Source organism: Entelurus aequoreus, linkage group LG22, assembly GCF_033978785.1.
Source record: "Entelurus aequoreus isolate RoL-2023_Sb linkage group LG22, RoL_Eaeq_v1.1, whole genome shotgun sequence".
NCBI classification, from domain to species: Eukaryota; Metazoa; Chordata; class Actinopteri; order Syngnathiformes; family Syngnathidae; genus Entelurus; species Entelurus aequoreus.
Window position 1 is genome coordinate 25,807,496 of NC_084752.1, and position 23,236 is coordinate 25,830,731.

Consider the following 23,236-nt stretch of genomic DNA (forward strand, 5'->3'; position numbering starts at 1 on the left):
ATTCACAGGTGTGCTTGAAGCTCATCAAGAGAATGCCCAGAGTGTGCAAAGCAGTAATCAGAGCAAAGGGTGGCTATTTTGAAGAAACTAGAAAATAAAACATGTTTTCAGTTATTTCACCTTTTTATGTTAAGTACATAACTCCACATGTGTTCATTCATAGTTGTGATGCCTTCAGTGACAATCTACAACGTAAATAGTCATGAAAATAAAGAAAACACATTGAATGAGGTGTGTTATATATATACTGTATATATATATATATATATATATATATATATATATATATATATATATATATATATATATATATATATATATATATATATATATATATATATATATATATATATATATATATATGTATGTGTGGGAAAAAAATCACAAGACTATTTCATCTCTACAGGCCTGTTTCATGAGGGGTTTTCCTCAATCCTCAGGAGATTAAAAAAAAAAAATCTCCTGAGGATTGAGGAAAACCCCTCATGAAACAGGCCTGTAGAGATGAAATAGTCTTGTGATTTTTTTCCCACACATACATATTACGCTCTACCACGGTATCGAGCACTATTTTTTGGATAATCTAATTAAGACATATATATATATATATATATATATATATATATATATATATATATATATATATATATATATATATATATATATATATATATATATTTATATATATATATATATTTATATATATATATATATATATATATATTATATATTAATATATAATGAAGTGAAGTGAATTATATTTATATAACGCTTTTTCTCTTGTGACTCAAAGCACTTTACATAGTGAAACCCAATATCTAAGTTACATTTTTAAACCAGTGTTGGTGGCACTGGGAGCAGGTGGGTAAAGTGTCTTGCCCAAGGACACAACAGCAGTGACTAGGTTGGCAGAAGCGGGGATTGAACCTGGAACCCTAAAGTTGCTGGAACGGCCATTCTACCAACCGAGCTATAATATATATATTTATTATATATCTATTGTATTATTATTGCTTACTTGCTTGCTTATGGTTGTCCATCGAGTCCGATAACCACTTCTATCGGTGAGTTCGTTGGTGGCTGACTAGCCCTATCCTGGATAAATAAACCCTACTGCAGGTAGGGCATGTAAATGTGGTGGTGGTGGTGGAGGAAACGGCAACCGTAGGTGTATTCCTTCTGAGTCTTCTCTCCTGTTTCCTGGCTGTCCTATCCTCCTCCAGCTGACGCCAGGTGTTACGATCAGCAGCCACACCCTCCAGGGCCTCAGGTCTGGTTTTACACTTCCTTAGTGCAGTCTTCAGCTGGTCTTTATATCGTTTCTTCTGCCCTCCAGCCAACACACACACATCCATGTTTGACTTTTAGCGGCTTGGTATTTCTAAATGAATACAAAGTTTTAAAGAAGTCGTCACGGAAGTAAACACGGTAGGAGTTGAACTTTCACATACTCTTAAAATTAAATTAGAATAATTATTAATTATATATCCATTATATATATAATAATGTAATATATATATAATATATATATGTATATATATAAATATAATTAATAATTATTCTATGTAAAAGAGTATGTGAAAGTTCAACTCCTACCGTGTTTACTTCCGTGACGACTTCTTTAAAACTTTGTATTCATTTAGAAATACCAAGCAGCTAAAAGTCCAACATGGATAAGTGTGGAGAGATTGTTTAGCATTTTTCCCATTTTGATTGATTGATTGAAACTTTTTTTTATTCGGATAAGCGGAAGAAGATGGATGGATGGATGGATGGATTGAAACTTTTATTAGTAGTTTGCACAGTGAAGTACATATTCCGTACAATTGACCACTAAATGGTAACACCCGAATAAGTTTTTCAACTTGTTTAAGTCGGGGTCCACTTAAATTGATTCATGATACAGATATATACTATTTTCATAATACAGTCATCACACAGTACATCATGCCATGCAATGGATTTATAAATTAATGGGTGTAATTTATAATTTTTTATTGTGATGGGACGTTTTTTTTTTTATAATATCCACAAATTTCAGTGAGCAGGTCGTGTTGTGTGTGACATTGTGTGTTGATTTTTTGTGCTGGTTGAATTTTTAATTTCTGCACCAGGACTAGGAAAGGTTCTTTGGTTTGGGTCATATAAGTTAATGATGTGCCGGTAAAACCAAGAAAGCTTACATCATGGTCACTGACCTGAGTTTCTAACAGTGCTCACAAGATGGTGACAGATTGCTATCGGTCAGACCCCTGGGTATTTACATTTCAGACCCTGGGTGTTCATATGTATAATAAAAACACCTCACATGGCCAGGTTGCTTATTGAAATTGACCTTGTGACGTTGTTTTGCGGGCCAAATTGAAATTGCAGACGAGGCATCTTGTGGTTTGGACACCCTTATCTTTTGTTCTGTAAAAGTGCAGCATTTCTCTTCATGCTTGTGTATGTTCTGACATTTGCAGCATGTTTCTTTTGTGTTTGCTTTCGAAATGTATTTCTGAAGCAATTATGTAATTGCAGCAATTTTACTCTGCAGTATTTTGCTGTTGCATTCGTTATTTTTGTGCTTTGGGTAATGATCATTTCTGTGTTTAGAGCATTAGTTGACCAATGTGAAGGGAATACAATGAAAAAGCACTTGAAAATTCAGTTTGACACCAAATCTTTGAAAACAGTAGAACCAAAATAAAAATAAACACATATGTAAGAAACAAAGAGATGTTAACAAAGCTGTAAGTTAAAAAAAAAAATCAGTTATCACTACCATGAATTGATTAACGTGGACCCCGACTTAAACAAGTTGAAAAATGTATTCGGGTGTTGCCATTTAGTGGTCAATTGTACGGAATATGTACTGTACTGTGCAATCTACTAATAAAAGTCTCAATCAATCAATCAAAAAAAGTTGCTCTTATATAAATGTGCAAGAATAGTTAGTTTGGATTGTTAGTTTAGTCACTGGTGCGACATAGATATTTTTGATTCATGATGATTTTTTTAGTAATACAAGCTGTAATTTTAAAGTGAGTGAACAAAAAACAAAACAATTGGTGTAAATAAAATGATAATACAAAAAGACTTATCTGGTTTATTTTTAATGTGACTTTATTGAAAAGGCTTTGAGTATCATAGCTAAAATACATCTTGGCTTACATACAAAATGCAAAGGCTAACATAATTAAGAATAACATGTTTCACATTTTGGGAGTCCAAATGGACCGCACACCCCATGTTGTTAAATAATCATACTCCCCTCTAATGGAGAGTAAAGTTAATTGATAATGTGATTTTTAAAATGATAAATGGCTTTGAATTAATCACATCTGCAACAGACAAGTATGCATTGTACACAAGTGATACAATCGTGACACAAACTGTGACAAAAAGAAAATGCATTCATTCGTCTGTGTGGAGTACAATATTAGTAAATATTTTTAGTATTGCTAGAAAAATGTCTTTAAAGTCCTGTGCACATTTATACCCATATTTATTCAATGCATGACGTATTTTTATTGTTATGCGAATGCAGTGATTCTGAAACTGTGGTATGTGTACCACTAGCCGTACACAGGTTACATCTAGTGATATGCCAAAGAATCACATAATTAAAGTACAGTGTTTACATTGTTACTGTTCAAACTGTGTGTAATGTAGCAGTGGCCAAAAATATGAAATATGTGTGTTCCTTGTTTTTAACTAATACTAATACATTTTATGCTACTGTATTTTAATCTTGGTCATTACGGTGGTACTTGGAGACACGTTTTTTCTGAGGTGGTACTTGGTGAAAAAAGTTTGAGAACCACTGTGTTAATGGAATTTAGAAGTCGATAAATGGAGTAGCATTGTGTGATCATCATATTTTTCTGTATATAATAATAATAATCTTGCATTTGTTTTTGCATACTCAGTGCTGTATCGAATAATTACCGTATTTTTCGGACTATAAGTCGCATTTTTTTTTCATAGTTTGGCCGGGGGTGCGACCTATACTCAGGAGCGACTTATATGTGAAATTATTAACACATTACCGTAAAATATCAAATAATATTATTTAGCTCATTCACGTAAGAGACTAGACGTATAAGATTTCATGGGATTTAGCGATTAGGAGTGACAGATTGTTTGGTAAACGTATAGCATGTTCTATATGTTATAGTTATTTGAATGACTCTTACCATAATATGTTACGTTAACATACCAGGCACGTTCTCAGTTGGTTATTTATGCCTCATATAACGTGCACTTATTCAGCCTGTTGTTCAATATTCTTTATTCATTTTAAATTGCCTTTCAAATGTCTATTCTTGGTGTTGGGTTTTATCAAATACATTTCCCCAAAAAATGCGACTTGTACTCCAGTGCGACTTATATATGTTTTTTTATTTCTTTATTATGCATTTTCGGCAGGTGCGACTTATACTCCGGTGCGACTTATACTCCGAAAAATACGGTAGTATGGCTTTAAATTAATGAAGGCTGATTAGTATGAATTGTTGCATTGTTGGCTCAATAATATTATCGCCTGTTAGCAAGCAAGCTGCCATTTGTCAAACAAAACAAAGATGTTAGCAAAGACCACAAGCAACACCTCCATAACGTTTTATGGATAAAAGGACAGTTCTGCAGAGAATAGTATACAGGGCGCTGGCAGTGTGTTAATAGAAAGCACATGTTGTTCGCTTAGATCTAAAACTGCAGCTTTTGTTCTGCTTTGGCTCAATCGCTTTACTGACACTAAATACAAACATTGGGCAAAAGTGTAAAAAGCCAATCAGGTGTTAGGTGTAGCTGGGCTGAAATATGTTTCCAAATATTACTCAATAATGATGACTTCTATCCTCAAACAAGATATACTAATATAGAATGTTGAATGAATGAATACAGGGAACAAAAACAATAGGAGGACAGTATTTAATTAACTTGCGTTTGAGCAGCAACATTGTAAAAATAAAAATAAATCTTTCGATTTCTGCGTTGCATATTGTTTTGGAACCAATAACTGGAAATTGAATTCAAAACGTAATGCACAGTAGCTTAATACTGCTGGAAGTTTAAAATATTCTAGCCTTCATTTACTGTAGTATTGACCAGTATGTTGCATTAAAAAAAAAAAGCAATTCAGTGAGAACACATACAATATACAAATAAAACAGTAACATTCCCAAGAAATAACAGTAATAAAGTGGCTCAAAAATATATATTTCTATGTATAAAAAAATCATCCAAACTTTCTTTTTGCCGTCATGGACGTTCTCTTTTTGACAATATTTGTTCAAATTGTCAACAATTCAGTCTCCGCTGCTGTGTAAAAATGGTAAAAAACAGGTTCGGAATTGCGATTGTTTTGCTGAGGTTTGTACTTGTGACACTGAATAAATATTTGGTCTCTATAGCGATATGTCCAGTCAGCAAAATCTGCATTAATAAACAATACATATACACCAATGGGACCCATTACCTCCCTGCTTGGCACTCAGCATCAAGGCTTGGAATTGGGGGTTAAATCACCAAAAATGATTCCCGGGCGCGGCCACCGCTTCTGCTCACTGCTCCCCTCACCTCCCAGGGGGTGATCAAGGGTGATGGGTCAAATGCAGAGAATAATTAGGCCACACCTCGTGTGTGTGTGTGACAATCATTGGTACTTTAACTTTAACAATACTCCACTTATTCAATCCTCTTTATCGCGTTTGTCTGCAGGAGATGACATTAACATGTTGTAATTCACATTTGATTGCCATAAGTTTGCAAGCTAGTGAATATGAACACATCGCTACCTCTAATCTTTACATGAAAATATAAAAAATGCCTTTTATAGTTGTTGCACCACATGATCAGTGCTTGTCACAAGACTTTAAAAAAAGAGTGCCACTTTCATATATACTTAACACACATTTGATCCAGCGGTAAATATTTGCTTATTTAAAAGACATTGGGAGATTTGTTATTGTTACCTGCCAACAAAGAATATTGAATCGGCCCTTTTCCACCGCAGGAACTTTTTTTTTTTTTTTTTAGGAACTTCCCCACTTAAAGTTCCCCCGTGTGTTCCCACCAAAAACTACCCGGGTAGATTTAGTTCTTGAGGAACCTTTCGGAGTTCTCACCACATATTGCTGATGCGGGTTTATTGATTTTTAAATGCGCCAGAAAATAAGCCGTTTTGTACAATGCACAGTAGTGCGTAAATGTGTTCCTGTATAGTATTTCTCCAGAAATGACATCAATGATGGTATTTTGAGAGGTAATCATTGAAGTCGGACATCACTGAAGGCCTAGGTGGGAAACGCACGGCCATACGCCATCAGCCTGATATTGTATATACTAACCTGAACTGTGAAATGCGGTGGAAACACAAACCACCCACTTCTACAGTAAGCTATAGATCCAGCAGGAAGCAAAAGTTTGATGGAAAAGGGCCTATTGTTTATAGGACATCTGACTTGATTCCTTCCCCATAAGCACTTGCCAATAGGAAAGAAAGCTCCACATGCTCTTTTTTCTACACACACACACACACACACACACACACACACACACACACACACACACACACACACACACACACACACACACACACACACACACACACACACACACACACACACACACACACACACACACACACGTTGACCTAGCGCTCACTAAGACACAATAAACATCATGATGCGTCCGTTATCCCAAGCTAGGCTTTAATTGCACTTGGTGCCACCATGGAGCGTGGGGGACGAGTCAGTGGAAGTCCAGAGGGGCCCATGTCGGGTGGCGGCACAGATTGGCGTCGAAGTGCTGGTTGTGCAAGCGGTCCAGAGAAGTGGACGGGTACATACAGCGTGTTTACATACATCCATAGCAGTGGTAGAGAGGTACACAGGTTGGACCCCAGGATGCTCGACCTGGTAGAAAACATCCCTCGGACTTAGTTCTTCTTGTTGTTACGCCTTCTGGACTTCTTCACCCTGCACACACGTTCAGAAACACAGTGGATGGTCAAACCATGTCCTCTTATTAACGAGGAAATTCATTCATTTTTTTGTGTGTGTCTATACCAGGGGTCACCAACCTTTTTGAAAGCAAGAGCTACTTCTTGGGTAGTGATTAATGCGAAGGGCTACCAGTTTGATACACACTTAAATAAATTGCCAGAAATAGCCAATTTGCTCAATTTACCTTTAACTCTATGTTATTATTAATGATCAATGATATTTACACTTAATTGAACGGTTTAAAAGAGGAGAAAACACGAAAAAAATGAAGATTAAATTTTGAAACATAGTTTATCTTCAATTTCGACTCTTTAAAATTCAAAATTCAACCGAAAAAAAGAAGGCAAAAACTAGCTAATTCGAATCTTTTTGAAAAAGTTAAAAAAAGAATTTATGGAACATCATTAGTAATTTTTCCTGATTAAGATTAATTTTAGAATTTTGATGACATGTTTTGAATAGGTTAAAATCCAATCTGCACTTTGTTAGAATATATAACAAATTGGACCAAGCTATATTTATAACAAAGACAAATCATTATTTCTTCCCGAACAAAAATTTAAAAAAAAATTCAAAAGACCTTGAAATAAGATTTAAATTTGATTCTACAGATTTTCTAGATTTGCCAGAATAATTTTTTTGAATTTTAATCATAATAAGTTTGAAGAAATATTTCACAAATATTCTTCGTCAAAAAAAACAGAAGCTAAAATGAAGAATTAAATTAAAATGTATTTATTATTCTTTACAATAAAAAAAAATAAAAATACTTGAACATTGATTTAAATTGTCAGGAAAGAAGAGGAAGTAATTCAAAAGGTAAAAAGGTATATGTGTTTAAAAATCCTAAAATAATTTTTAAGGTTGTATTTTTTTTTCTCTAAAATTGTCTTTCTGAAAGTTATAAGAAGCAAAGTAAAAAAATGTATGAATTTATTTAAACAAGTGAAGACCAAGTCTTTAAAATATTTTCTTGGATTTTCTAATTCTATTTGAGTTTTGTCTCTCTTAGAATTAAAAATGTCGGGCAAAACGAGACCAGCTTGCTAGTAAATAAATAAAATTTAAAAAATAGAGGCAGCTCACTTGCAAGTGCTGCTATTTGAGCTATTTTTAGAACAGGCCAGCAGGCGACTCATCTGGTCCTAACGGGCTACCTGGTGCCCGCGGGCACCGCGTTGGTGACCCCTGGTCTATACTGACAATCATTTTTGTATTTACTGGTATACAGCACTCCCCGCGATCCCGTAAGGCAGTGTTTTTCAACCACTGTGCCGCGGCACACTAGTGTACTGTGAGATATTGTTATGGTGTGCCGTGGGAAATTGTGTAAATTCACCTAATTGGGTTAAAAATATTTTTTGCAAACCAGTAATTATTGTCTGTACCGTCAAGAGCTCGGCAGAGTAACTGTGTAATGCTCTTCCATATCAGTAGGTGGCAGCAGATGCTTTGATGTCGGGAACATGGTTTGTCGTGATCACAATATGCAGACGACAGCGGGAGGCAGCGTGCAGGTAAAAAGGTATCTAATGCTTAAACCAAAAATAAACAAAAGGCATTAAAGCTTAGGGATGGCTATGCAAAACGAAACTAAAACTAAAATGGCTGCAAAGTAAACAAAAACGGAATGCTGGACGACAGCAAAGACTTACAGCGCGTGGAGCAGACGGCGTCCACAAAGTACATCCATCCGTACATGACATGACAATCAACAACAAAATAGGAGCGCAAGACAAAAACTAAAACACTACACACAGGAAAACATCAAACAACTCCAAATACGTCACGGCGTGATGTGACAGGTGGTGACAGTACACCTACTTTGAGACAAGAGCTATAGTGATGCATGGTTAGTTATGGTTTGAATTTATATCCAACAATTGCGAGGATGACTTTTTACTGTCAATATCGGCTGCTGAGTTTAATTTTTTTGTTTTCTGCTGGTGGTGTGCCTCTGGATTTTTTCAATGAATAAAATGTGCCTTGGCTCAAAAAAGGTTGAAAAACACTGGATTAGTCTTCTTTATATATTATTCCTCTGACAATTTTTCCACAAATTTAAATGTCTTTATACAAACATTAACTTTAATCCAACACACTGTACAGTAGTTTATAAATGGCAGCAGTATTCCCACCCTACTCACTGTACCTTGCAAGTTTGAAATGAAAACATGAATAATTATATTATTAAATTCATGTTAGCATTTAGGATAGCTCACAATTAGTGCTCTATTTGGCTGCTAGCGATTAGTAGCGCTATACTTTTATTAGGACCACTTTAACTTAAAATACATTTTTATACAGGATATATAAGTATCTCTCCATCAATTTGGCTGTTATTTCTAAGCAATGACTTATTTTGAGTTGTTTGGTGTTTTCCTATGTGTACTGTTTTAGTTGTTGTCTTGCGCACCTATTTTGGTGACTTTTTCTTTTTTTGTTGGTATTTTCCTGTAGCAGCTTCATGTCTTCCTTTGAGCGCTATTACCCGCACCTGCTTTGTTTTAGCAATCAAGACCATTTAAGTTGTGCGAATGCTATCCTTCTTTGTGGGGACATCGTTGATCGTCATGTCATGTCCGGATGTACTTTGTGGACGCCGTCTCTGCCCCACACGCTGTAAGTCTTTGCTGTCGTCCAGAATTCTGTTTTTGTTTATTTTGCAGCCAGTTCAATTTTAGTTTCATTTTGCATAGCCTTCCCTAAGCTTCAATGCCTTTTCTTAGGGGCACTCGTCTTTGGTTTATTTTTGGTTTAAGCATTAGATACCTTTTTACCTGCACACTGCCTCCCGCTGTCATCTGCATATTGTGATCACGACAAACCATGTTCCCGACATCTACATCTACGACATTAGCTACTTGCTGCCACCTACTGATATGGAAGAGTATAACATGGGTATACTTCCGAGCTCCAGACAGCACAGACACTCAACAACGGCACATTATTTGCAGACTATAATTACTGGTTTGCAAAAAATATTTTTAACCCAAATAGGTGAAATTAGATAATCTCCCACGGCACACCAGACAGTATCTCACGGCACACTAGTGTGCCGCGGCACAGTGGTTGAAAAACACTGGACTAATCAACCAGAAATTTCACTACCCTTCTATGGACCCCCTGTTGAAAACCGCCGCTATACGGACCCCCTGTGTTATCATATATACATAATGTTGAGACATGTTAGCAGACTTGATCCTAATGTTGTTCAGCTTTAAACAAGCATTCATTGATGTTTATGATGTGCACAATGTTTGTTTTTACAGGCAATATACAGTGGAGGCATTTTCACAATTTAAAAGGGCGATGGTGACAAAGGGCAGACATGCTCGCTTCCTACCAGAACAAAGGTTTCAGATTTTAATCTACAGCTTTCATTCTTGTAAGAGCAACATTTCCCACGTGCCCAGTTTTTAGTCTGTAACGCTTCATATCACATTTCATGTTTGAGTCCACCTCTCGTAGCTGTAAAAACATTGTTGGCATGTGATACACTTGGGCCACCAGGTAGAGGTAGAACTTCTTTATACGGGACTTGTATCACGTGAAGCGCACTAATAAACGTATGTCCGTTCCCATGCCGAATGAACCACAACTAACTTTGAAGTGTTCAAAGTGGCGCTGCTTCCCATCTGACGCGCCGTGGTGTGAAATGTTGTGTTTGGTCGTCAGTCTCAATGTGTTATTCAAAACAGGTGGAAACATTTGTAGTGGGCAGCAGCAGGAAACGACTCGCCTTTTTCATATCCTCAAAAATATGTGCGCTGTTGCCCAGCCAAAACCACTCACCTGTCCTAATTGACCAACATAATTAGTTTTTCGCATTTAAATCAGTATGAAGTGGAGTTGCTGCCCCTTATTCTTTTATAAGGAGCGAGCATATGACAAGCAATACACTGTATTTTCCGGACTACAAGCCACACCCACTAAATTTTAGACGGACTATAAACTGCAGATATACACTGAAATTAGATATTTACATAGAAATATTTATCAAATGTTTATTTACATACATTAATTGTTTCCAAACAGTGCCTGTAACACGGCAGTAAAACCCCTAATCCAGGGGTGTCAAACTCATTTCAGATCGGGGCGCCACATGGAGAAAAATCTACTCCCAAGTGGGCCGGACTGGTAAAATCACGGCACGATAACTTAAAAATAAAGACAACTACAGGTTGTTTTCTTTATTTAAAATTAGAACAAGCAAGCACATTCTGAAAATGTATAAATCATAATGTTGTTGTTGTTTTTTTGCACTTACATGTTGCGGTTAATAGTATTTTAAAAGTTAAAGTTAGTGAAGTGAATTACATTTATATAGCGCTTTTTCTCAAGTGACTCAAAGCGCTTTACATTGTGAAACCCAACATCCAAGTTACATTTAAACCAGTGTGGGTGGCACTGGGAGCAGGTGGGTAAAGTGTCTTGCCTAAGGACACAACGGCAGTGACTAGGATGGCGGAAGCGGGGATCGAACCTGCAACCCTTAAGTTGCTGGCACGGCCACTCTACCAACCGAGCTAATGATTGTCACACACACTAGGTGTAGTGAAATTTGTCCTCTGCATTCGACCCATCCCCTAGTTCACCCCCTGGGAGGTGAAGGGAGCAGTGGGCAGCAGCAGTGGCCACGCCCGGGAATCATTTTTGCTGATTTAACCCCCAATTCCAACCCTTGATGCTGAGTGCCGAGCTCGGGAGGTAATGGGTCCCATTTTTATAGTCTATGGTATGACTCGGCCGGGGTTTGAACTCACAACCTACTGATCTCAGGGCACTCTAATCACTAGTCCACTGAGTAGGTGGCCTAGTGGTTCTACCTTTATTTGTCGTTATTTATACTTTCTGAATAAATTAAGTGATAATGTTCATCAGTCAACTAATTGGTATTCATTTTCAATCTATTAAGATAAAAAAATGATATCAAAATCAAATTACAGGATGGTATTTTTGTAGTTTGCTCATTTTCCTCGACTAGTGCACTAACATCATGTGGTTTATTTTTTTTTAACTTATGTAGCATCATCTACAAAGATACAAAGAATTGCTATTGCGACATCTAGTGGACACATTTAGAACAGCTGTTTCTTTTATTCAAAAATGTTGGCTCATTTTTAAACTTAGCAAACTCCTCCCACGGGCCGGATAAAACCGTTGACACCCCTGCCCTAATCAAACAAAACGTCAAAATGAGATAAATATGATTTTCCAATTTTTTTTAAAAGGTTCAAAATGTTTATCTGGATTCTTATTCCTTGTACTTTTTTTAAACACTTTAGGTTTGAACAGTTTCTTCAAGTGGTTCATTTTAGGACATTGTCTGATTTCTTTGCCTCATCCATTCCATAATTTAGCCATTAGCGAAGAAATATCCATTAATTGGCGGCACCTCTGTAAAAGCCGCAGTATTCAAAGCTTGGGAAAAAAGTAGAGGCTTATAGTCCGAAACATACCGTAATGTGACTGCCATAGGGCAGTATAAACTTTTGACGTTGCCCAGCCAATCAACAAAGATTGACCCTGCACAAACACAGTAAACAACACCAGTAAATTCATTTATTGTGTATCTTTATATTGTGCGCTTTGAGTGTTCACCATGTTTCAAAGAAGCAGGCACGCAGCCTGGCAATAATCACTACCAGACACATTTTGTTTATGAGGAATGTGTTGATTTTAACTACATTGCTTGTTAAAATCTGAACGCGCTTCTGCTATTGTTGGACTTTTTACGCTTTCCTCCCCCAGTGTTGCCCTACGGCTAAGGCTGGGCCGCTGTTAATGTGCAATTAGTGGCGATAATTATGCAATGAATGCCTTTAAAAAGCCAGTTGACATACTTGCGTGCTTAAGAGCGAACTGATGATGATAAACTCTGTGATGACGCCTGTGATTCTCAGGCAGAAGGTTATGAGAAAGGAGGAAGCCGTCGCACCGCAAGAAGATTTATCACTTTCCTCAACTTAATGCAGATCATTTCACAGATGATAACTCAGCTGCATGCGTCAACGCTTTCGCTGAGTAAGTACCAGCTAGACGGTCAACCGGCAATTTGTAACTGTGGTTTATTTGTACTCTCCAGGCTCCAAATTCGAATTATTCGTGTCTGTCTTTGTCAAGGATGCAGAAGAAAGTGAGAATTACTCTCACTTGTTAATGGCGTTCTTCAAGTACTGTTGCAGCCACTTGGTTTCAGGGTTGATGCAAACTTCCCGGTTGTTCTTCAGCTTGGCACTGTGTGGGGAAAAAAAAACATGACACAATTTGAATATTAGATTTTCTGAGCTGGGATACAGTTAGGGATTTTTAAATCCAATGTGTGCAAATGAGACCTGGTTTGCTGGGGAATTAGATAACACGGCTAACAAAACTCCAAATACATGTAATTGTGTGCAGAGAAAGAACTCGGATATAAGCTTATAAAGCAGAGGTTCTTAACCTTGTTGGAGGTACCGAACCACACCAGTTTCATATGCGCATTCACCGAACCCTTCTTTAGTGAAAAATAAAATGTTGTTTTTTTTCAAATTCAAGACAAAGTTATAGGTTTTTGGCAACACTTTAGTATGGGGAACATATTCTAAGTAACAAAGACTTACTTTAGAGTTATTTGGACACTAGTGGAACATATTCTAAGTAATAAAGACTTAATTTAGAGTTATTTGGTTAGGGTTAGGGTCAGGGTTAGAGGGTTAGGGTTATAATAAGGCCATGCCAAATAAGGCATTAATAAGTACTTAATAATGACTAGATAAGAGCCAATATGTTACAAATTTGCATGTTAATAAGCAACTAATTAATGGTGAATATGTTCCCCATACTAAAGTGTTATCATATGGACTGGACTTTCACAATGTTATGTCAGACCCACTCGACATCCGTTGCTTTCGGTCTCCCCTAGAGGGGGGGGGGGGGGGGGGGGGGGGGGGTTACCCACATATGCGGTCCTCTCCAAGGTTTCTCATAGTCATTCACCGACGTCCCACTGGGGTGAGTTTTTCCTTGCCCGTATGTGGGCTCTGTACCGAGGATGTCGTTGTGGCTTGTACAGCCCTTTGAGACACTTGTGATTTAGGGCTATATAAATAAACATTGATTGATTGATTGATTGATTGATATTTTTTTACTGGTGCATAAAATGAACCGTGCATGAACATCACCTTGTTCAAACAACAAAACCAACACAGTGCATAAACTCACAACAAATTACACACCTACAAACCAGTCAGCTTTTGCCGTATCCGTAATTCGCCGATAGGGAGAAGTTTGTATTTACACGATGAATCAGGTGTGTTTTGACCCCCGCCGAACCTCTGCGGCCGACTCACCGAACCCCTAGGGTTCGATCGAACCCAGGTTAAGAACCACTGTTATAAAGGCTTATAAAGATGCATGTAATATTCATAAAAATCATGCAATAAATAGTGTTCCTATTTCGCAAAAATTCACTTACCAGGTTAAGGTTGCAACTTCCTCTACCTGGTTGGTGGATTTTTTTTTGCCTTAATTATTTGTGTTACACTATTTGGCTGGGACCTGAATTTATAAGATGCATGTTTGCCATTTACATTCTCACCTTAATTTGCGACAAAGTAAGTCTATACAACACGCATACTTTTGCTTCTAAATACTGGACGATTACGTTTTTTTTAAAGGGAATGGTTGGAAACCATGTGTTTACCAGCGTGAACCAGGAAGTGACATGCTAACTAACATACAGATAAACAAAGAAAGGCAGACTTTTTTTCAATATTAATGATCTCTTTTTGGAATTACGGTTACAAATGTACCATCCTAAGGCCCTGTGAAAAATAATAGAACTAGAAATGGTAGAGAAACATTAATCTAAAATATTTTAAAATCTTGTACGTCATTCTCCGACTGGACCCCGACTTAAACAAGTTGAAAAACTTATCCGGGTGTTACCATTTAGTGGTCAATTGTACGGAATATGTACTTCACTGTGCAACCAACTAATAAAAGTCTCAATCAATCAAAAAAAAACCTCCATGAACAAGGTAGTGATTTGCTAGCTAAAATGCAAACAAACAAATATATTTTTTTAAATATTAAGTATGTCTTTTCGACACTACAGTTACAGATTAACCGTTCCAGCTCCATCTGTAAAATAATGTAAATATAGATGGTGGAGCCCGTTTAGCTACATTATTTTTAAAATCTCAAACGTTATTCTTCATGAACCAGGAAGTGGCCTGTTGGTTAACCTACAGACAATCAAACATCTCCCCATAATAATTATCTCTTTTCTGCATTCTATTTACAAGATACCTGTCCCAACGCCATCTGTAAAATAATGTAAATAGAAATAGTAGACACCCGTTCATCTACAGTATTGTTAATCTCGTACGTCATTCTCCATCCACCAGGAAGTGACCTGCTAGCTAACATGTAAACAAATAAGCACATTTTTTTGTAAATATTAGGTATGTCTTTTCAACATTACATTTACAAATTACCGTCCCAACTCACTGTAAAAATTTCCGCAAATAGAAATGGTACAGAGTGACCCATTCATCTACAGTGTTTTTAATCTTGTACGTCATTCTCCACGAATCAGGAAGTGACCTGCTAGCTAACATGCAGACAAACAAACACTTTTTTTTAAATGAATGAATTATTTTTGGCATTTCAGTGACAATATAACTGTTCCTTCTCTCTGTGAAAATAATGTAAATAGAAAAGGTGGAGACATCATTCATCTACAGTAGAAAGTATTGCTACTCTCGTACGTCATTTTCTATGAACCAGGAAGTGGCCTGCTAGCCAACAAATAGACATAGCACGATTTTGAGCAAAAATGTAATTGCAATTTTTCGCATCTAAATTTAGTTTACGATTCCATTTGCGACTTTTATATTGTATACATATAAATGCATAAAACTGTGAAAATAACGAGTGAAGGAAGGCATGTTATTTTTAGACTGTCAACATGGTTGTCACTCAAATGCCGGTGATGGCGGGGGAATAAAAAACTCAGCCTCGTGCGGTCACGTTATCGTACTAATTAAAACCTTGATGTCAATTTTATTTCTAGCATTTCTTCTCTCTTGTTTAACCTTTTACAACTATATTTCCCCAGAATGGTTTTTAAGGGTATGTTCCTGTTGTCTTGAACTAGGTGTAGCCTAGCTTGCTAGCAACCAAACAGACAACCTTTTCATTTTTTGTTAGAGGATTTTATTTACAGTTCAAAGCCATTTGAGTCAAACTATGGCTTCCCGCCATCCTAGAATCAAAAATGATATGTTCCTTTTGTTTTATCTTCCATTACCAGGAAGGAGCCTGCCAACTGACATAATTGATGGATAAACATGGCACTCCATTTTGTTAACAGTTCATTTATAACTGTACTTTCGACATTATTGTGTAAACTGTGCGAATGCTTGATTCTCCAAAAGGAAGATTGGGCATTAGTTTATCTATTTAAGTGTCATACATATATCAGCTTCATTGTCAATGGGCGCATCCTCCGCCTATAAAGTTGCTTAGAAACATTTTAAAAGTTTATTTGGCAAGATAAGCTGTAAGAATCGGATCACTGAGATCCAGTGATGCAACGACAAACATACATAAAAGTACAATACGTTTCTCTTTGTGGAAATATAAACCACAGAATGAACCACGAGCAACATTAATGAGTCCCTACAGTAGTCTAAATATCATCTGGGGAGGTGATAAAAGGTAAACACTGCGGAAACACTTAAAGGATCATGCGCGGTTTCCAAACATATTTATTTTATCACTAGCTAATAAACCATTTCGGTATTTATGGAAGCAAGAGTTCATCTTTGTAAACTTCTCAAAACACATCACAGTTTAAAGCCACATGATTACAACCTCAATCTCTCTGGAGGGAAAAATCTCAAACAAGAAATCTTCAATTTATCCTATTTATCTTTCGGAATCTCATTTTTAGCACAAAAAGGAACGAAAGTAATCGTTATCCATCCTGGTATTTAGGCACAGTTCATGAAATGGCAGGCCAGAAACACCTGAGCTCAGAAGTCCTACAAAGCTCAGCACGTCCTCTAACTAACTAACACACGTGAGCTGCAGATGTGAGGCTGCCTGAGTATGACAGGCAGTCAACCAGCAGCCAGCTGAGGAAAATTAACACTCTTCTGTTTCCACTGGAGAACAGCTGCGAGAGATGCCCGCATTTAGCATTTAGCGCATTTCATTGAAATGAGCTAAAATTATGCATGGAAAATTTTTTAGAATAGCTGCGAACAACCGTTCAGATGAAATTCTAAGTAGATGTTTAAAATGGCCCTTGCACACCTGTACTTTTGCATAGTCATTAAATAAAAACTATGATGTTACAAGATCTATACTATACGGAGCCCCTAATAGAAAAGAATTGACTTTATTGTCATTATTTTTGCATATAACAAGATTACGGACTCCAACTCAAGGTGCGGTAGTGGAAACAAATATGGGATAAAATTAAATTACACAAGAAGTAATAAAGATAAAAAATAAGAATTGAAAAAAACAGACTACTACCAAATAAAAATAACAAGCAATCCTGTACAATATACAAAACACTATACAAATTACTGTACAATATGCAGAACAAGACAAAAGTACCGGAGTAATAAATAACAATCAGTGTCGGATGTATTGCACTCAATGGATATTGCACAGTAGGGTATTAAGGTAGAATATTGCATAGGGGTGAATTATTTATTATACGTTTGAGTTCAAGAAGGGACATGGAGGGAAAAAAATGCTTTGCGAGATGTCGCAAAAGGTTTTTTTCCTATGTCAGTGAACCGGAAGTAAAACAGACACAGCGATGGTGAACCGGAAGTGAAACAGACAAAGCGATGGAGGAGCCTACCCATCATTGATTTCTATTTTAGTATTGGCCTAACATATAAAGACATCAAATCGTATTATGGTCCCACAACAGAGGACAGATGATGGGTAGGCTCCTTCATCGCTTTGTCTGTTTCACTTCCGGTTCACCACCGCTGTGTCTGTTTTACTTCCGGTTCACTGACATAGGAAAAAAACCTTTTCGAGATCTCGCAAAACATCCATGTCCCTTTAGGCGCTCCGTAGTACTATAATCTTTCATATCTCTATAAAATAACATTAGGGTGCTTAATAAATGTGATATACTGTATCTATATTCACACACTAAAAGCAGAAAATGTCAGTGTGATTTACTTAAACAAATGTTGGGGTTGGGTTGAAAATGTGAATTTTCATTTCCATTATATTGACCACCAAAATATTTGGCTAAAAATATAAACAATCAATTGAATGCAATTGAATTAACCTTTCTCAAGGTCAAACTGTCACAATCATACAATATTTATTACCCGAAAAGGTGATATTTTAGGTAACATTTCTGTAAAAGCTACTACTGTAGCTATTCAACAATAAAATACAATTCAAACACTCTCTTAAATGGAACCTATGATTATTTTTATTTAATTTAAAACCACTTCATTGTGATTTAGCTAATATGTGTTGGATATGCTTTAGTGTAAATTTTGCTCAACAGCCACATACACTACCGTTCAAAAGTTTGGGGTCACCCAAACAATTTCGTGGAATAGCCTTAATTCTAAGAACAAGAATAGACTGTCGAGTTTCAGATGAAAGTTCGCTTTTTCTGGCCATTTTGAGCGTTTAATTGACCCCACAAATGTGATGCTCCAGAAACTCAATCTGCTCAAAGGAAGGTCAGTTTTGTAGCTTCTGTAACGAGCTAAACTGTTTTCAGATGTGTGAACATGATTGCACAAGGGTTTTCTAATCATCAATTAGCCTTCTGAGCCAATGAGCAAACACATTGTACCATTAGAACACTGGAGTGATAGTTGCTGGAAATGGGCCTCTATACACCTATGTAGATATTGCACCAAAAACCAGACATTTGCAGCTAGAATAGTCATTTACCACATTAGCAATGTATAGAGTGTATTTCTTTAAAGTTAAGACTAGTTTAAAGTTATCTTCATTGAAAAGTACAGTGCTTTTCCTTCAAAAACAAGGACATTTCAATGTGACCCCAAACTTTTGAACGGTAGTATATATAACTGGACTAGATTTGTTGAGTCTGTCTCATTCCTTCAGATTTGCATTATACCTCGCCCCACCCTCCCTAAAAGTGTCGTAATTTATCTTTAAGTTCACTGTTCAAAGTAAAAAAAACTTAGCTAACATTTTATAAAGATTCACCTGGTCACATTAGATACAACTGCGCACTTTCCGATTGATTCAGACTCTGCATTGAAAACAGCTGCTTGTAGCAGCATTTATGCACGTCTATGTTATTATGTGCATTAGATTAGATAAAAATAACACGTTATCTTACCTTTGTTTTGTGTTTCCTCATAACTTGAAGCAGAGGGGGAGGACCTTACCACTCTAGCTAAGAGCTTGACTTAATGTCCAAATAAGTACGTCCACCTCGTTGTGACGTCACACCAGAGCCAAACTGCAAAAATCCATGAAGAGAGGCATCCAAAACTGCGTGCAAGCCCACGCCGAAATTATTGAACCTTATAATTTGATGCTTTGGCATTGTTTAACAGGATTATACAACATTGTAACAACATTTATGTATCAGAAAAAAAGAAAATCATCACAGGTCTCCTAGAATGTATTTATTTTTTTGTCAAAAGCGATCTTTTTATTTAGTCGGTCACATTTCTACATCCCGGCGCATTGTGGTAATTTAAAGGATTTTGTGCAATCAAAGTCGACATTTTCGGAAAGGAATTATCACGCATAGAAGTCTAAAAAGGAAGAGGGCAAGTTCGTAGGACATTTGCTTCAACGTCTTCTCCGAAGAACGAGTGGGCAAGCAGTCCTAGAGAGGTGTGGTGGAACATTGACGTACGTTTCTAAAACGTTATTTTCACTTTTTTTCAGCTCATTTGTCAATAATTTAATTTGTAACCGTTTATTTTGGCGAATATTTTTTGTTGTGGTATAGGTCGGATGACTGCAATTGTTCGGACTGCAGTGGCATCGAATACATATCTGACTGATATCCACAGACGAAAGAGCCTTGGGTCAGATTTGAAACATTCAGAATTGTACTGTTCACGCTGACATGAACAAATCCGATACAGGAGGGCACACAGGCGTGATAACGTTTCAAAGATAAACCTTACGCATCGTATTTTTTTACATGAATAATAGACAAGTGTAAAAAGAAGTTGATCACCAGTGATAACGTGTACAGCAGCAAGACTACATTACTACTAGCCTACACTAGTACTAGATCTGCAGAGTTGTCAACACATTATATAAAATATACTTAAAACGTCTGATAATTTCCAAAAGTACAACCTTTAAGGCGCTAGAATTTAGAGTGACGTCTGTACTTCAATAAAGCTAATAAAGCACTAAGGGGACACTTATTAGATATTAGACAAACTGTAATGATCCACAAGGGAAATTCTTCCACACAGTAGCTCAGTTACAAAGGAAGGAAAGGATAAGGATGGAAAGGATAATGCACACAAGGGCACAAAAAGAGGGCGAAAACAAAAGGTATAAAGTAGACTAAAAATGTACCACAGTAGCAATATAAAACATAACATATATGTAATATTTACATATTATATATACAGTATATATACTGATATATTATTATATTATATTATATTATTATATAATATATACAATATATAACAAATCCCAATTTCCATGGACAATTTTACAGTATATGTAACAGCTGTAGCAAAAAAAAAAAGGGAGCATAAAATAAAGAGTAGATACAACATAAAATATACATTACAAAGAGAGGTAGCTAACATAGAAGCGGTCAGGTAATAGACACATATAATCTATTGCTGTATGGCGAGTGATTTTGATATTGAACTGCTTAGTAACATTTCACATTTCAAACCTACACATACATTTTAAAACATATCATATTTTTGCTAATACTCAGATGTGTGCAAGCAGACTGCAAACTCCCTGAGATCTGTGACATTGTAGTGTTTTTAGCCTAATGGCCTGCGTGTTTGTGTGATATTCCACAGACTCAACGACATCTGTGCACAGGGTTTGATGTAAACTTTGTCTTTTTGGTGAGTCCTTTTGATCTGACCGGTGGTTCAATTTAACTCTGATTGAACTAAATGATCACCGGATACACAATTAGGGTCACTTTGAACACTAATGCACTTTGTCTGACAAATCTCTATTTGGACAGACTTTTCTTTATACACCAAAAAAAAAAACCAAAAAACCCCACACAAATTAGGTAAATTTGAGATCTGCATTACCATAAATATTGTTTTTAAATTTAAGTATTTTAAGTCTGTCTTTTGATTTTAATGAATGATCATTTGTGCTTATTTGTTCGCTTCTTAGACCCTGAAAATATACAATTTTATAATTTAATCTATCCAAAGAACCAATTCCTATGATAGTATATGAGAATTTTATATGAAAATTATTTTTTGGTGACTTATTTTTTTGCAAAAAGTGTTCCAATATTATCCTCTGCAACTCCCAACCATTTATGGTAAAATATAATTGTAGTACTATCCTAGTGTTATCATCATGCTATGCAATATGTTGTTTGTTTTATAGTTTTTTTTAAAGGATTGTGATAACAGATTGATTTGAAGGAGACCTAATGATTTTCCTCTTTTCTAATGTTAATATGATATAAATAATAAATAATGGCTATTAAGCGTCAAATTATAAGGTTCATGTATTTGGGCGTGAGCTTGTACGCAGTTTTGGATGCGTCTGAACGCTGTGCTTTGTGGTCTTTTTTTTTAACCGTGGGCCATTTGTGATGTCACAGATTGACAATCTAGTAGTATCTGCTGTCGGCCAGCCTCCTCCTCTGTTGAGATTGCTTATTCTTGTTTCATGCCCTCCCGCCTGCTATTATATCTACAAAATGATTATAATGAAATTAATTTGTCCACATATTTTACACAGGACTGTTCAGTCAGCATGGACAGGAACAAAGTTGGATTAGCCGCGCCGACGAAAAAGACTGCACTGTACAAACATACATATACACATACTGTACATATATATTCACTGTACAGACATACATATACACATACTGTACATATACAAGTACATATACATACATACACTCATGCATATAATCACATTTCATCAAACATATATCAACTTTGTTACTCTAGGGAAAACTGGGTAACACATGGCACACTGACAAAGCTTAACCTATTGTTACTATAACAATCTACAAGGTTAATATAGCTGGCTTCTTTTTTTCTCTTTCTATCCCCTCCTGCTCCGGCCCGGCTGCACCAAATGATAATATAAATACATTTTTATAAAGTCAAATACAAATAAGGCAACAAGAGAAGTATCCTACACTTCTCTTTTGTAAAGTAAATCCGAACAGCCGATACGGGCATCTACATCAGCTATATCAGGGGTGTCCAAAGTGCGGCCCGGGGGCCATTTGCGGCCCGCAGCTAATTGTTTACCGGCTCGCCACACATTCTACAAAAATTGCAAAATTTATGATATTGCAAAAATTAAAAAAAACCTTTTAAAAAAGTGGAATGAGGTGAAATCTAACAAGAAAAAGTTGCACTGTTGACACAAAGCTGCGATACAGGCTGTTTTTTTTCTTTTGTCTTTGTTTATATTTCCTTTTTTTGCCATTGCTAAAAAAAAAAAAAAAGACTAAAAATCTATGTTATAATGAATTATTAGTTAAAAAATATCACTTTAAAATGTTTTATGTGGAAAAAATATTGCATATATTGTGTGGTTGCCATATGAAAACATCAAAGTTGTATTCGACAAAAGAGCATAAAACAAACAAAATAATAGTTTAAAACGTAAAATCGACAGATTTATATCTGAAGTTGATCTCGTAATTTAAGTGTTAAAAGTAAAAAGAAACTAATACAAATGTATCACTTTATGAGTGGGGGACCTTTTGGATCCCAAATATATTTAGTAGGATTTTATTTAACTTTTCACGGTGATTACTCAAAAATATTAAAGAATTAAAATCAATGGTGTCCTGCATTATTGATCCTTTAAGGCTCTAATTCCTAAATACTGCATATTTCAGTTTTACTATAAAAAACAAAGTTGTCTTTGACAGAAAACCTTTTTTTTTTTTTTTTACTTTATATCAACCTCAAGTTGATATAGAGATTTACTGTAAGCGTTAAATAAAAAATAATAATAACAATTTGACTTATTTTTAACAGTTTAATGACTGAGACCCTTTATAG

The 23,236-nt window shown here is 36.1% G+C and overlaps 1 protein-coding gene across 1 annotated transcript in view; it reads right to left on the reverse strand.

Moving 5' to 3' along the window:
- Positions 1-3,100: 3,100 nt before the first annotated feature.
- LOC133639267 (stromal cell-derived factor 1-like) overlaps positions 3,101-23,236 on the reverse strand; it is a 35,606-nt gene continuing 15,470 nt past the window's right edge. The window contains exons 5-6 of the mRNA XM_062032462.1: positions 13,149-13,232; positions 3,101-6,965 (exon numbers count right to left, since the gene is read on the reverse strand). Coding sequence (XP_061888446.1) covers positions 6,926-6,965; positions 13,149-13,232 — 124 coding nt within the window. The 3' untranslated portion in view covers positions 3,101-6,925. The remainder of the gene's footprint in view (positions 6,966-13,148; positions 13,233-23,236) is intronic.